The sequence below is a fragment of the Ailuropoda melanoleuca genome, chromosome 8 (genome assembly GCF_002007445.2).
Source record: "Ailuropoda melanoleuca isolate Jingjing chromosome 8, ASM200744v2, whole genome shotgun sequence".
NCBI lineage: Eukaryota > Metazoa > Chordata > Mammalia > Carnivora > Ursidae > Ailuropoda > Ailuropoda melanoleuca.
Window position 1 is genome coordinate 18,163,473 of NC_048225.1, and position 16,905 is coordinate 18,180,377.

At 43.1% G+C, this 16,905-nt stretch overlaps 1 protein-coding gene and 1 long non-coding RNA gene across 6 annotated transcripts in view; one reads left to right on the forward strand and one right to left on the reverse strand.

Annotated features, from left to right (window-relative positions):
• Window positions 1–9,227, forward strand: part of UBASH3B (ubiquitin associated and SH3 domain containing B) — a 139,291-nt gene extending 130,064 nt beyond the window's left edge. For 2 of the 5 annotated variants that reach the window (XM_034665996.1, XM_034665994.1), the window contains exons 12-14: window positions 1,585–1,691; window positions 3,235–3,344; window positions 4,591–4,728. In XM_034665996.1, the coding sequence (XP_034521887.1) occupies window positions 1,585–1,691; window positions 3,235–3,344; window positions 4,591–4,728 (355 nt within the window). Of the gene's footprint in view, window positions 1–1,584; window positions 1,692–3,234; window positions 3,345–4,590 lie in introns of all 5 variants that reach the window. The other 3 variants (XM_034665992.1, XM_034665995.1, XM_034665993.1) reach the window with 2 other exon arrangements.
• LOC117803334 overlaps window positions 1–16,905 on the reverse strand; it is a 39,519-nt gene that overhangs the window by 15,295 nt on the left and 7,319 nt on the right. The window lies entirely within an intron of this gene.

The window sequence follows — 16,905 nt, forward strand, 5'->3', positions numbered from 1 at the left end:
GGCACGTATTGCGTGGTGCACTGGGTGTTATACGCAACTAATGAAGCATCGAACTTTGCATCGGAATCCTGGGATGTACTGTAAGGTGACTAACATAATAAAAAAAAAAAAAAAAGACTTAAACTTAAGAACTGAAACCATAAAACCCCTAGAAGAAATATGGGGAAAAAGCTCCTTGACGTTGATCTTGGCAACTATTTTTTAGATGTGACCAAAAGCACAAGTAACAGCCAAAATTAATAAGTGGGACTCCATCAAACTAAAAAGTTTTTGCAAAGCAAAAGAAACAATCCAAAAAATGAAAAAGCAACCTACAAAATAGGAGAGCATATTTGCAAATCATATATCTGATAAGGGGTTAATATCTAAAACATATAAAGAACTCCTACAACTCAATAGTTAAAAAAAAAACTGATTTAAAAATGGGCAGAAGTTAACAGATATTTTTCCAAAGACGACATACAAATGGCTAACAAGTACAAGAAAAGATGTCAACATTACTAGTCGTCAGGGAAATGCAATTTAAAACCACAATGAGATACCACCTCACACCTGTTAGAATGGCTGTCATTAAAAAGACAAGAGCTATCCAGTGTTGGTGAGAATGTAAATCACTGTAGCCACTATGGAAAACAATATGGAGATTCCTTTAAAAATTAAAAATAGAACTACCGTATGATCCAGCAATCCCACTTCTGGGTATATATTCAAAGGAAATGAATACAGGAGCTCGAGATATCTGCACACGATATCACTCACATCTGGATTCTAAAAAGCCAAACTCAGAGAAACAACAGAAGGGTGATTTCCAAGGACTGGGGGATGGGGAAGATGGGGAAATGCTGGTCAAAGGATACAAACTTCTAGTTATAAGTTCTGGGGATCTAATGCACAGTGTGGTGATTACAGTTGATAATACGGTATTGTATACTTGAAAGTTGCCAAGCAGGTCGATCTTAAATGTTCTCACCACAAAAAGGAAATGGTGATTATGTGACGTGAGGGAGGTGTTAGCTTAACACTATGGTGGAAATCATTTTGTAATATATAGGTGTACCCGATCAACACTTTTACACCTTGAACTTAACACAATGTTAAGTGGCAATTCTATCCCAATAAAACTGGAAAAAAATTTAAAAATAAACAAAACCTGTTCTTACAGCTTCTGGAGTATAAGGCTAGAGAAGAAGGGCTTGGGAGATCTCTGGTGATCTACAGAGATAAAGAGATTAAAGCTCTGCTTTGCTTCCTGTTAGCCGTATGACCCAGCACTGACGGTCAGAAAATTAGTCAAACTGCTTACGAGTTAACCCGCAAGTGTAACTGTACTGTGTTTCACTTTTCCACCGGTCACTCTGACACCTTGCATGCACAGCCTTTATTTCTGCACATTCTGTACATTTCGACCCCATTTCCATAGACTGGAACTAGTCTTCCCTATACTTCCATCCTTTCTAGGGAAATGGATAAACAGAAATACGGAAACTCTAGAAAGATCTCGAAATAGAAGTTTAGAATCCTATCGAGTGCTTCATCTTGGGATCAAAATGTTTTCATTGCCTTTGTTCCTTTTTTCTCTTGCAGACCTCACATTCCAGTCAGCAAATTAGTGGTTGCAGAATCCTATGACACTTACATTAGTAGAAGTTTCCAAGTGACAAAAGAAATAATAAGTGAGTGTAAAAGTAAAGGTAGGTGATATCATTTCGGACTCTATATTTAAATATGTGGTCATTCCTCCTTCATGGTCTATAAGCTATTCAACATGTTTCAGCTTGCTTTAGCAGACTTGCTTACCAAGAAAAAGTATTTCCCGACTTTCTTATAGACACTTTCATGTTAAATTTGTAATATTCTCTCAAGTACCTAAAATGGTAGGTATGCCATGGGAATATACCAGACTTAGTTACTATACAAAATCACTTAGAATTCTGCATTATGGCTGTTTATCTTGCACTTTGTGAAGGAAGTTTCCTGTTACAAGGTTCAGAGTTTGTTTGCTTTTTTTTTTTTTTTTTAGCACAACTCTGTTCTTGCCTATGATTTGACTCGGGAGTACGGACACCCGTACGCGAGCCCACCTTCACCGACACACTGTCACTGCTACCATTAACCAAGAGCAGGGTTCTGGAAGACTCAAGTCTGTTACTGAATTTGATGAACACTGAACTTAAATATTTCATGATACGTAATTAGAGAAAGAAAGGATTGCAAAAGTAAATGCCCATTGCCACCATTTCTTCGGTTACTTATCTTCGTAGAGCCCAACCTGGAATTATACACACCAAAATGTTAACAGGGGCTGGCCCTGGTCAGCAGTATTGTAGTTGATAGCCACCTCTCAGTTAACATTGATAAACCACTCATTTCATTTACTACTCCATTGCTCCCCGCTGTAAAGACACTCGCCAGCATAGTCTATCAACCAGAAAGTATCAAGTGCTCCCAGTTCCACGGCGGCAACATTGAAAACCGTATTAGAAGAAGTAGCAGAGAGCCCCGTAGACATAGGATAGTTTTTGTGCCTTGTTTTTGGTGTTTACAAAGAGTTACACACGTGATAGAGAAACCTGGTGGTATCTAAGTAAACCGTGGATTACACCAGCACCCATTTCCTGATTTTGCTGGAGTACCGAAGCTAGGCAAGATGTTTCCACTGGAGGAGGCTGGATGCCTGGTATGTGGGACCTCCCTGGTGTGCATATGTGTATATATACTATATACAAAACTGTATACTATGTACACATACACATGTGTATATGTTTCTGTATATATTACACAATGTCATATATATGGTATGTAATTTTACACGTTGTATATATTTACATATTATATATAAACATAATTATAGCCTCCTATGCATCTGTAATTATTTTCAGATTAAAAGTTTTTTTTTTTAATGATATTAGGCTGCCTTAACAATACAAAGCATTTCAAAATACTGCTTGGACAAACTGTGGCATTCTTGAGAATGTCTGTCCCTCCCTGAACAGTTGACCTCCGGTATTTACAAAGTCGACATAGGTCTTTATAGAAATGATCTTTGCAGGGGCGCCTGGGTGGCTCAGTCGGTTAAGCATCCCACAGTGGGCTCCGCACTCAGTGGGGGTCTGAAGATTCTCTCCCTCTGCCCCTCTCCACTCTCTCTCTGTCTCTCTCAAATAAATAAATAAATCTTTAAAAAAAAAGAAAGAAAAGAAATGGTCTTCCCAGTCCTTGCTTTTCTTCCCCCAGGAAATAACATCCTGATTGTGGCTCATGCATCCTCCCTGGAAGCGTGTACCTGCCAGCTTCAGGGTCTGTCTCCTCAGAACTCCAAGGACTTTGTACAAATGGTCCGCAAGGTAATTCATATTTCTATCTCAGGCCTGTGGTGCCAAGCAGTTTTACAATAGTCGCCTGACTGGCTGTTACCTAAGTTGTTCGAAGCGTGTGTTTCCCCCGAGCTGGGAAGATGCATGTATTGACTGACTCAGCTGAGAGATACTGAGTGTGCTCTGTGTAAGGCACTTTATTAGACCTTGTGTAAGAACAAAAGATGGGTTTAAGTGAATTTCAGTTTCTAAGAGCGCAAATTTAGGAAGTAGCTAAGAATTCTAAGCAAATTGTCTGGATTTCCCTGAGGAGCCATGGAGTGGATGAAGAGGGGTGAGTGGACCCAAACAGAGCATCTGACAGCTCAGCTAGAAGAGAGGGCTTGGGTGGTAGGCCAAAGGAAGCAGTGATCTAAAACGATCAGGCCGCAGGGCAAACCAGGAACAAGGCCACGAGACAAAACCCATGAGAATGGCCAACACATCTGGATTCTTCCTTCTCATGCCTGTGGAAGAGGCTTTCCCATTAGCTGCCCTCCCACACACTTCCCTCCAGGCTGACTTACTTGCTTCCTGTATCTGCCCCCAGAGAACCTGATTCAAACTCGATTGCAATGCTTTTCTCATTATTTAAAAAATTTATTTATGCATCTGTGTCTAACCATTACTCTGTAAGCTGCTTGAGGGCAAAGATTTTTTGTCTTGTTTATGAATGCAGCTCTGGTCCCATGCACAAAAATACGTTTAGAGATGCCATGGCTCCAGCTTCGAATATTACAGATACCCATGCCAAGAAGGGGAAAAAAAAAAAGAAAGAAAAGATGAAACTGGGTGAAATATTTTTAAAAATAACGTAATCTCTGCCATTGTCCAAATATAATTTCTGAAATGTCTGAGCTGCATTTTTAGCTTGATTCACAATTAGGAATTAGCTCTGAGCACCTTAGCTTTCTGTATGATTGTCCTCTTTCCTCCCACACTATTAAGCAGCAATCTATAAACAATTACTTAATTACACTAGGGGAGCTCACCGTTTAATGAATCTTCCTGATGAATCCCTTTGCAATGTAAATACCCTTCCCTCTAATTTGTCAATTTTATCCGTTTCATTTTCCTTTATTGATTTTTGGAAGATGTGCAGGTCTACAAAGCCCTTATCCATTCCTGTGACTATTCCTTATTCCCAAGGGCCACCTGAAGATCTTGAATGTAGGTCAAAGTGAAAGCATTAAACTTCTGTTTTCTATTTCCCCTTCCTTTACTACTCTCACTTCAGATCCCATACCTGGGGTTTTGTTCCTGTGAAGAATTAGGAGAAACTGGAATATGGCAGCTGACAGACCCACCTATCCTTCCTCTCACCCATGGACCCACTGGGGGCTTCAACTGGAGAGAGACCTTGCTGCAAGAATAAACCATGCCTGTGAACGAGAAGAAAAGGCTCTTTCTAGAAAGCCTTTGGGAGAAGTGTCTTTCTGTGTGTTTAGTAACAGTGGCAAAATCTGCACCGCCTTGTAAGTGGGCAGCTCAGAATAATTTAGCAGATTTCCTTTCATGCTTTAAAGCTCTGATGATGAGACTGTGGGAATGAGAAAGAGACTTGATTCAGGGATAAAATTCATTCTTTCTGGGTGCTTACCTAGCAAACAAGGCTTTCGAGACTTGTCTTCATAAATCAAGGCACCTGCTACAGAGAGGATGTGTCCTTCCTTCCTTCCGTGCATGGCTGAGGAGTCGGGTGCTCTTAAGGGAGCAGTCAGCCTGCTCTAAGGAAGAATGCAAGAGGAGGGAGCATGTCCAGAATCCGGCTGGAGAGACACTGAGCTGCCGGTTTGGGGATGGGATTTTCTTTTTAACTCCGTGTTCCAGTTAGGCGAAGCCAAGCTGAGGAATTCTTTTAAGGTTATTAGAAGACATGCCCCTGCAGAGAGTTGTTCTTAGATTACACATCAAATTCTACCCTCACTATGACCCACACACCAGTGCTGCCGGCTCCAGGCACCTGCTTGACAGCTCCCATCTACCCTGGTAACTACCACCACATTTTCTCTAGAACAGCTGGCTACAGCTTTTTGCTACGGCCCTTCCCCCTCGCTTCTGTCTGTGAAATGGGGAGACCAGGCCCTTTTGGATACTCAGGAGGGAGATCAACGTGTGAAGTATTCAATGGTGGGAGCAAAGAACTTGCAAAATATAAAGAGCGACCTGGAATTATCCATGTTACAGCACTTCCAAATCACCATGATTTGCTCGTCTCTGCCCCCAGAGTCTAGACTGTGGTGACTGGTTAAGGATGTTGACCATTTGAAAGCCTGTATGTTCGATCCATTGTTTGAGTCAGCAAGAAGCTCGTTCCTGTGCAATATGGACGTCTTTACAAACCACACCAAGGGTCAGGTCTCTGTACGTACACTTAGAGTACTTGTCACTCCTGGCAGAGCATCACAATGCGTCAGTTCCACCAGGGATGTATAAAGAGTCAGGGAACTAATTTAAAGGATGACAGTCACGATTGCTGTTTGTGCTGTCGGTTTTTTGTTTGTTTGTTTTTCTATAACTTAAAATATGTAGGTAGGGCTGCTTAAGAAAAGGTGAGAGAACCACATCGTGTGGTTTTTCGGCACACCTGCCTCCTCAATTCAGAGGGAGTTTATTTAAAAGAAAAATAAATGACAATCAAACTAAAAACATCAGTTATCACGTGTATTTAATTGTGTGACTAGCTGACTGTTGGCAACAGACAATGGTCTGGTGCGGTAAAGTTCACTCTGTAGACCATGTGTGCAGATGAGATCCCAGACATGTAAAGAAACAGTGTAAAACAAATCAATATACGTTGTAGCACTGAATAATACATATAAAACCCAGTATATCAAAATAGATCTAGGCTTCTGTTTGAAACTGGAATTTGAGGATTCCTAAAAAGAGGAAGTGAAAGGATGCTGGCTATGTATGTTAATCAGCAAGAGGATGACAGTTGGGTGTTTTGGGTTTTTTTTTCTTTTTGGCCACTTAGACAACTATGTCATGAATTTCAGATTTTAAGAAACAAACTTGATTTCTTCTAGCATTGCACAAACACTGATCCAGCTACTGGGTATAAAAATACTCCATGCTGATACCATTGAGTAATAGAAATGTTTTAACCTTAAAAATGGGGGAAATATTCCCATTAAAACGTTCTAAGAAAAATCACATTTCGGCTGATGTAATGTCACTGCTCTTCTTTCTTTTATCTGTAATGAAATGAATCTACTGTTTAATCAGATCTGTAATGTTTATTAGATTCTCCACAGATTTTCATGGACTTCCAATGTTCGGAATAATGCTTGAACACCTTACAACTGATTTCCTTGCAAACTGTAGCTGCGTGTTTGGGCAGCGTCTGTACCTGAACAGAACAAAGTTCAGGATAGGTTATCCTCTCCCTCCCTCTTGGCTGTCTTGGTCCTATGACGACCTGACAGGCCAGTTTAGCTGCTCGACAAGCCACCGTCCTTAGCACAATACGGACAGAGCCTTAGGCTGTCATCTACATGAGCAGGAGGCAGAGATCTGAAATCATTTGCTGAACAATTTAGGTGGAAAACCCTGAATTAAGGAGTTTGTTCCTCTGCTTTCATTATCCAGATTGTTTATCGAAATGGCCTGAATGATCTGAATTCACATTAAATTCTTTTCAGATATTCCTATTTTAAAAACTAAGACTCCAACAGAGAAGTTCTTTGAAAATCATGTTGAATCTATGTGTAATAAAAGGAATGCACAAGTGTATTACATGATTTCGTTTTCATCCAAAAATTCTAGGTTGACCTCACAACCTGAACTTCAGCTTGGTTCTTTTTGATCTGAGGCTGATGCTTATTAAGAACAAATGTTGGGGGCGGGGAAGAGAGAGAAGGAAGGAAGGAAGGACGGACATCAAGATAAGAAGAACCAAATGTTTCTTGCAGAGGGGAATTTCTTGGTTTTTTTTTTTTTTTAACGTAGAAAGTTGTCTGAAACGGAGATGAAATTAGCTAAAGGCTTTAATCTGGGACTGAAACTCTGAAACGGTTTGCTGCTGGTGCAAGTGTGCCCCATCAATCCGCTAATGCCCCAGTATTATTCATAGGTAGGACTTTGGTTTCGGTGATTTTAACATGCCACATCTATTCCTTGTGGACTGGAATAATTGGCACATTTTAATGCACAAGCTGGGGGTCTCACTTTCCCAGGCCCTCTTCTCCATCACTGCATCCGTAGCTAGGAGCTTATTGCTTTACCCCAGTGTGGAGTTAGAATACAGTGTTTTCCATTACATTTAGATTCATAGAATCTGAATGGCTGATTAAATGGCCATCTGATGGCTGAAAGAGGGGGGTATTTTTCACCCTGTAGTGAAAGGCTTGGAGGAATTTCTACTTTTTATTTGAATTATACTTTAACCAAAGAATTATTTTAAAAATAACCTTATATTTAAAAGATGATTTTGCAGAAAATAAAAAATAAAAAGACAAAAAATACTATCTCCTGGAGTGATGTCGGTTTGGTAAATCATCGTGGATAATTTTCTTGCCTTTTAGGCTGATGTGGTCATTTTCCTGTCAGTGGTATTTGGATGCATATACAGCGCCATCCAACTGCGCTTAGCATTACCATAAATGTATCTTTTCCACTCAACTAGCTGTGTTCGTATTAAAGGAAGTCTTCTATTCCAATTACCTAGCGTCACTGGGAACTAATGTGAAGAGCTGCAGTAAGAGAAGTTCCTATCTCATTGTCTCTGTAGAAAAGCGTCCCTGTGTAGCAAAAGGGAGGCATTTCTCCGTAACCTAGGCACTCTGCAACTCCAGTGTTTAATTTGAAAGCAGTGATGAATTGCTCTTTTGAATCAACTCTGAGTAATGCTTGTGTTCGAATACAGATGAACCTCCCTCCCTTAATTTTCACAGGCAGAGTCACAACTGTACCGTGTCCGCACGAACTCAGATAATGAGGCACGGGGTTATTTGCATTTAAATTGTAGTCCTGCACACGTATGAGAACTAAGAGGCGCGAGTCTAGTCGGGCTGCCTTGCCGAGGGGAAGAGACTGGCCTTGGAGGGTAGGGAAAAGAGCATTTAACGTCTACTTAGGTTAATATTCACTTTACAAAGGTGATGGGGGGATATTTTGTTCAGTGATGGCAGATGCTTTTCATGTTTAAACATAGGCTTCAAATTGGATTTGTTTCTCTTTAACACTTCAAAATAATGAATTTTTCCTAGGGAAGTAACTAGCTATAATGAAAATTCGAGGGAAGGAAAAAAAAACGCCACTAAAGACAGAGGAAATAACTTGATCTTTAAATATGGATAATATTATGTTCCGCATGTGTAAGTTTAAAATTATAGTGAGGAGTAGTCAAACTTAAGGTACAATCAGCTCTTACAAATGTCTTACACAGTACCACTTAGCTGCCATTACCCACACAAAAATCAGGATTTTGCAGCTGTTTAACTGTTCTTGGACTCAGTACAGGATACATATGTATAACGGGAAACGTGTGCTGGTTCTTTCTCTGATGGGAATGCCATCCCAAAAGCATTTCGGTTATGCATAGACCATTCTCAACCTGCTGTTTTTAGAGGCATATCGGGTTTTTTTCTCATTTATAAGGCTATTGTATCTTTTTTTATTCTTACTCTATGTGATTCAGGTGTATTTATTTGAAGAAAAAAGTTTGTCATTACGAGAAGGAAAACCACACCGAATTGTATCGCCAAATCCCTTGTAAACTGCCTGTGGCGTCTGCGCTTTCCTGGCTGTGCGCTCTTCCGCCGCTACCGCTCGGGACCATTGTAATTAGATCACTCCATTCCACGAGCATCTCCGTTTAAGTGGTTCGCAGATGATTTAATAAAGAGGAACTGTGTCCTCAGTCAATCCGGAGCAATCTCATATTAAATCTGAGTGGTCTCTATTCCTATCATGTTTCTAGATGTTACTGTGGTCATTATTATTTCATAAATGTCCATTAAGAGTGTGATTCTCAGCTCAGAGGGCCAGAGGGGCATTTGCTGCTGACGGAAATGGAAGGATGCTCCGGCAGCCCTGTGGGTCTCTGGTCCCCTCTGGTGAGGCTTCCCTCTGAGTCACCCAGGCTGGAGAGGTGACACTCGCCCAGGAGCGAGAAAACATGCTCCAAAATACTCTCACTGCCCATGTGTGAGCCTTCACCCCTCACCTCTGCTCACCTGGAGGCTGGTGCACTAGGGACCATCACAGATTAAGAATTTGGGTGAGAGAGAGGGGAAATCCTGCACAAGCCAGGTTGCACACTACCGAAAGCCATGATAGACCCCATTTTTTCTCTGAGACAGAGCGTGAGTGGGAGGAGGGACAGAGGGAGAGAATCCCAAGCAGACTCCCTGCTGACTGCAGAGCCTGACACAGGGCTCCATCTCATGACCCTGAGATCATCACCTGAGCTTAACTGGGGCTCGATCTCACGACCCTGAGATGACAACCTGAGCTGAAATCAAGAGTCAGACACTCAACCGATGGAGCCACCCAGGCGCCCCGACCCCATTTTTGAAGTAAGGATACGTTAAGCTAATAGGAGTTAGAATAAGCCATGTATGCAAATTTATAGTCAGGCCTTGAACGCACGTTTCCATGGACAGAGCCAGCCACGAGCTGGGCATGGTTTACTTCCTGAGGAAACGCAACAGCTAATGTTCACATCTGACAAAAGACCAAGCTATGTTTAGTCTTGTGGCTGGTTCTCGGTTGTTCTCTGCTTGACAGATTCCCAAACTCATTTTGCCCTCTTGTGATGTATGTAAAAGCTGCCTGTGCACCCAGAGAAAATGAATCCATGCTTTGGATTTGTTTAAGCTGAAATCAGCAAAATGTCTTTTTTTTTTTTTAATAAGTTGAGGACCAAAAAACAGTCTGTCTTCCCAAGAAACAGAATACATCATTTTGCCAGAAATAAATACATAAAACCCAGATGGCCTACTCCTGACCATGAACAGTTGCAGGTTTAGACAGCTCCTGGGTGCCACTGTGTTGACGGGGCAACCTGGAAGGTCACTGGAGAAGAACCCCACGCTGTACCAGAGAAGCAGCCCTAATTCTGGCATCAGACAGAGCTGGGTTCTCATCCGGGCTTAGCTGCTTACTAGCTCCCTTAAACTGTTTCTACCCGTTAAATGGGCACAGGAGTTTTTACAGCATGGTTATAGGATATGGGATAGTGACTGTAAGATGCCTAATAGGGGCACCTGGGTGACTCAGTTGGTTAAATGTCCGACTCTTGGTTCTGGCTCAGGTCATGATCTCAGGGTCCTGGAATCGAGCCCCGTGCCGGGCTCTGTGCTCAGCGTGGGAGTGTGCTTGTCCTTCTCCCTCTGCACCTCCCCTGCTCGTGAGTGCTCTGTCTCTACAGTGAATAAAAAAAAAATCTTAAAAAAAAATGTTTCTCTTTCTCCCTCTCTCTGCACACCCCCCAACCCCGCTCTCCCTCGGTCCCTTTCTTAGGACATGCTAGTAAGATACTATCTGCTAGTAAATAAACCATTGCTTTTGCTAAGGCCGAAGCAAAATCACACATGTAGCCATTTCTTATCTGTGGAAAATATCAGGGACCAGGAACAAAAGTAGCCTCGTTCATACTGGCACTGCTTTACCATTACCCCAGAAGTTCGCTTCCTCAGTAAGAGGACGTGTCGGTTGAATTCTGGGGTTTGCCTGAGAGGCTGCCTTAATGATTTACCACCTTCCTCTTAAAAGCACGTTTGCATTTGATTCTCGTAATTTTACAAGGTAAGGAGAGCAGGCATTATGAACTCACTGAATGAAAGAAACAAAGACACGGAGGGCGTGGATTCATTCATCATTCTACAAAATTGATCGAACACGATGTTCTTGGCAGGGTGGCAAGCTGGTGCTACAGAGGCAAATAAAGCAAGGTCCCTGCCCTTACGGAGTAGAGAGAGAGAGAGAGAGAGAGACTGGATACATAAACAAAATAATTACAGAAGTTGATCAGTGTTGTCGAGGAAGAAAACTGGGTTATCCAATAGTAACCGTGGGAGGGATGTGGGGCACAGCGTACTTTACATAAGGTTGGGTGTGGTGTCCGCCGAGCAGCTGGCCAGGAAGCCGCCAGCTAAGGCTGAGTAGAGCTGGGCATGGTGCAGAGCTAAATGAGGTTTCAGGAAGACAGAAGGAATGCAGATGCCCCCGGGAGAAAAGGGGTTCGCTGGGTAGAACACCAGGGGTCAGGGAGCTAAAGCTTGGTAAGCATGGCAGAAAGAGGGGAGAAACAAGGTTGGAGAGGTTGGTGGACCTAGACACGGGGCCTGTGCACCAGGGCTTGGCGAACTACCCACCCACAAGCAGACTCTGGCCCACAGCCTGCGTTTCAATGGCCCACAAGCTAAGAATGTTTTTACAATTTCAAATGGGTAAAGAACACCAAAAGAGGAATGCTATTTCATGACACGTGCTGATTATGTAAAATCCAAATTCCAGGCCTGTCAATAAAGTTTTATTGGTACACAGCCATGCTCAGTCATTTACATATTGCCCAAGTCTGCTTCCGGTCTACAAGGGCAGAGGTTAGTAGTGGAGGGCGTATGGCCCACAAAGCCTAAAATATTTACCACTTGGTGCTTGACAGAAAACGTTCACTAAGCTCTGTTGTAGACCATGGTGAAGCATTCGGATTTTAGTCCAAGTCCAAGGAATCCAACACAGACTCTAGTTAACCTGGCATAACAAATTAATAGATTGGTTCAGAAGTTGGCAAAGTGATAGACAGCAACTGTTGAGTGCTGATGTCTATCAGACACTTTTCTAAGTCCTTAACAGGTATAAACTTCTCTAATCCTCTAGACAACCCTATTCGTAGATATTCTTACTATTCCAAGTTTACAGAAGAGGAAGCAGAGTCTTACAAAGATTCAGTAACTCACCCCAAGTCACATGGCTAGCACGTGCTAGGGCGGAGATTCGAGCTGTGTCAGCCTCGTTCCAAACCCTGGACTAATCGTTTTGTATATTTATATAAAGAAATCTTAAGGCCAATATTGCCCAACCCTGAGCCCCTTGGGGGGGATATGTGGTTTCTTCAGAATGCAATTTGGAAACCACCGGTCTCATTGAATCCCCTCATTTGCAAGTGAAGACCCCTTGGGAAGTCATTTGTCCTGGGAGAAATGTGTGAGCTGAGACATGAAGCTGGCACTTGCCCGTCTGGGGTACATTTCCCCCAAACCCCAGGCATCAACTCCTACTTGGGTTCTTTTTTCAGCATGATCCATTTGATTCAATTCCATGCAGAAGTCTTTAGAACAAAAGCTTAGCAGACTTTCTCCTTTTGCAGGCACATCTTAACCTACCGTGGTTCCTGGGGTCATGAGATAGAGCCCCAGCCACCTGTGGTCTTCAGACTGATGGAGAATCTTCTATGTGCCCCTGTGCCGAGCACCTGGGGATACTATGTTTAATTCATACCTCCCAGTCACCATATGCTGTAATTATTCTCCCCATTTTACAGGTGGGGAAACTGACAGCAAGAGGTGCATACGTTATTAAGGGCTACAAGGCCACTAGTGACAGGGCCCAGGGGACAAGTCCCGTCTGTCTGCCTCCTACCCCCCACCTCATACTCATCCCACTAGGCTTTGCTGCTGCTAAAAAGCCTTTTCTCGATTACTAACGATGATGACTGCTGCTCTAGTCTAGAAACTCTGCAGCCACATCGTATGTCTACAACAGAGCTCAAAGACTCCCAACGCCAGCTGTGAACTAGCCGCACAAGGCACCTGCTGGGAAATGTGGGCAAGACCACTTCTTGCCTGGCCTTGGGAAAGGCCACAGGTTCTTCCCACCAGTCAAGAAATGTCAAGAAGAAAGTTTAGGCCCCTCTTGTAATTGCAAAAACCCCAGTGGCTTCCACACATGGGGAAATCCCCTGTCTTTTCTGACCCTTAAAACAGTCCATCTTTCACGTACTTAATAAATGTCTCCTTTTTCAGTTTTTCTTTTTTCCCTCTGATAGCCTAGGTTGACCAAGGTGATGGTGGGAGAGAGAGGATGTTGGTTTATTTTTCTACCATCTGCCCCCCCCACCATCACCACCCCCCACGAAATGTTACTTCCTATTAGTACTGGAACATAGCAGAAGGATTCATTCAATGAAGATCAAAATGACAACTGGCTGTCAATTGCGAGGCCTCCCACATACAAGGTGGTCAGTAGACACCCTTCCATTAGAAAACAGGTAGGAGGTCACTCCCTGACCACTGCACTCCAACCTCATCTTTTCCTTCCACGCGGCAAAGCAGCCACGACAGCCGCCTTCCTCTGCTGAAACTCCTCGGGCCACAGGCCGAAGAGGGGGCGGGGAGGGGGGAGGGGAACGACGCAAACCACGACTGCATGTCATTCACAGTCATAAGCCCGCCTTGAGGCTCTGCCCCCACGGACCATTTTAAACCTCAGTCCAGTGGACAATCATGACGTTTGTCAAAGTCTGTGACAGCTGACTATCACACCCGTGGGTGAAAAAGATACACTCATCGCTGCCCACGGTGCAATCTAAAGGAAGGTCTTCTTTAATGTTCTGGAAGAATTCAAAGTCAAACATCCTTTTAGGCTTCAGAGCAAAAAGAGTGTCTCAAATGGAGAGTCCGTTCTTTCATTCACTCACTCATTTGATAATTTACTTCTTGTGCTGTTGTGGGTCAGGTGCCTGCCCCAGATCAGATGTTGAGATGGAAGAGGGAGGATGCTGAATGAGATGGGTCCCCTCCACTGACAACAATTCCCAGAGAGGGACCCAGCTGGCATGTCCCATCCTGCCAGCCCCTGGGGGATCACGGGAAAATCCGGGTGGCATGTCAGAATATACATCCCAAGTGCCAACTTAGGACCAGTATTTAATTTAACTAACCTGAACTTTTCCCTCTGAATTAGATTATCATCAAAAGCAAATGTGGGAACATACCGGGTTCTCTTTACGGTTACCCTACAACTGATTCAATGTAATAAACAATTACTAAAAACTATCCTATGGTAAACAACCCAGAAATCCAGGTACAGGTGAACAGGTAAACAAACTGCGGGGTAATTATCTAATGAGCCATCACTCAACACTAGAAATGAATGAGCCCCGAACACATGCTACATCACAGATGAACCTCGAAATAATCATTCAAGTGAAAGAAGCCAGACAAAAGAAAGCGCCTACTGCATGATTCTGTTTATGTAAACTTCTAGGAAATGAAAACCGAATCGATAGAGACAGCAGATCCATGGTGGCTTCAGGGTGGGAGGTGGGGAGGGACAGAAGGAAACTTGTAGGGGTGACGGGGATGTTCACTATCTTGACAGTGATGAAGCTTTCACGGGTGTATGCATATGTCAAATTGTATCAAATTGTACACTTCAGATAGGCACGGTTCATTATGTCAGTTACACCTCAATACAGCTACTTGAAAAACGACTATACCGTGAAAGGATCAGTGCCAGCAACAAGGTAAATGAAACAAACTCTGTGTTCTGGAAGCTGGGAGTCTAGCAAGGGAGACAGGTGCATACTCAATAAACCAGAATGCAAATCAGAATAAAAACCAGTATGATAAAAAGAAAAACTACTTATGGGGCAAAGAAAAGTAGAGAGGTGATTTTTTTCTAGGCGTACAGAGGACAGTCATGGCTAACTATGCACCAGGCACTATGCACATTACCTTCTATTCTTACAGCAACCATGTGAGTGGGTACTGTCATTGTACCCATTTCACAGGTGAGGAAATAGACTTTGACTCCGGAATCCATGTTCTTAATCACTAGTCCCTACTCCTTTCTGAGAAGTGCCACATTGTATCTGGGCCTTAGAAGAGGACTAGAATCTCCTGAGAGAGAAGGCCATTTTGGGTAGAGAGGGCAGTATGAATTATGACCCAGTAAGACTGTGACTACCCGAATGTACTACAGTGTGCTTAAAATATGACTAGAACTTTCTGTGAGCATATTTTGGGTCTGGGTAGAAAGGGGGGATAAAAAGTAGACTGGGGCCAAGGTGTGAATGGCCTTCAATGACTTACTGAAGAGTTTTCAGGCAAAAGGAAACCACTGGAAGTTTCTGAGCAGAAGCATATTTGTGTTTTAGAAAAAGAACGGGAAGAAAACAGAAAATCAAACTGTCTGCAGTTAAATGAACACCTACAACATCTCATGGAAACCCATTTACAGGTACTGCACTAAAATCACTTTAAATCAATAGACTTGGGCTAGACTACACTGTAATTTTAATTTCAATCTTGGGATATTTTATTCTTTGGTCATCTCAGTCCTATATTCATTCTGTTTTCACCTATATTTCCATACATTTTTACCCAACACAGAAAATTATAGAAAACCACCACTGGAAAAGAGAGAAGCAGGGGCACCTGGGTGGCTCAGTTGGCTAGGCATCCAACTCTTGATTTCAGCCCAGGTCATGATCTCGGGGTTCTGGGATGGAGCCCCATGTCAGGCTCTGTGCTCAGTGGGGAGTCTGCTTGAGGATTCTCTCCCTCCCTCTTCTTCTACCCCTCCCATGGCCCTCTCTATGTCTCTCAAATAAATCTTTTTTTTTTTTTAAGATTCCATTTATTTATTTTGACAGAGAGACAGCCAGCGAGAGAGGGAACACAAGCAGGGAATGTGGGAGAGGAAGAAGCAGGCTCATAGCGGAGGAGCCTGATGTGGGGCTCGATCTGAGAAGGCTGGGATCACGCCCTGAGCCGAAGGCAGATGCTTAACGACTGAGCCACCCAGGCGCCCCTATCTCAAATAAATCTTAAAAGAGAGAGAGAGGGGCGCCTGGGTGGCACAGCGGTTAAGTGTCTGCCTTCGGCTCAGGGCATGATCCCAGCGTTCTGGGATCGAGCCCCANGAATGCAAGTTGGTACAGCCACTCTGGAAAACAGTGTGGAGGTCCCTTAAAAAGTTAAAAATTGAACTACCCTATGACCCAGCCATTGCACTACTGGGTGTTTACCCCAAAGATACAGACGTAGTAAAGAGAAGGGCCATATGCACCCCAATGTTCATAGCTGCATTGTCCACAATAGCCAAATCATGGAAGGAGCCGAGATGCCCTTCAACAGATGACTGGATTAAGAAGCTGTGGTCCATATATACAATGGAATATTACTCAGCTATCAGAAAGAACGAATTCTCAACATTTGCTGCAACATGGACGGCACTGGAGGAGATAATGCTAAGTGAAATAAGTCAAGCAGAGAAAGACAATTATCGTATGGTTTCTCTCACATGTGGAACATAAGAAATAGCACGGAGGACCACAGGGGAAGGGAGGGAAAACTGAATGGGAAGACATCAGAGGAGGAGACAAATCATGAGAGACTATGGACTCCAGAACCAAACTGAGGGTTACAGAAGGGAGGAGGTGGGGGGATGGGGTAACTGGGTGATAGGTATTAAGGAGGACATGTGATGTAATGAGCACTGGGCGTTATACGCAACTAATGAATCTTTTTTTTTTTTTAAGATTTATTTATTCGACAGAGATAGAGACAGCCAGCGAGAGAGGTAACACAAGCAGGGGGAG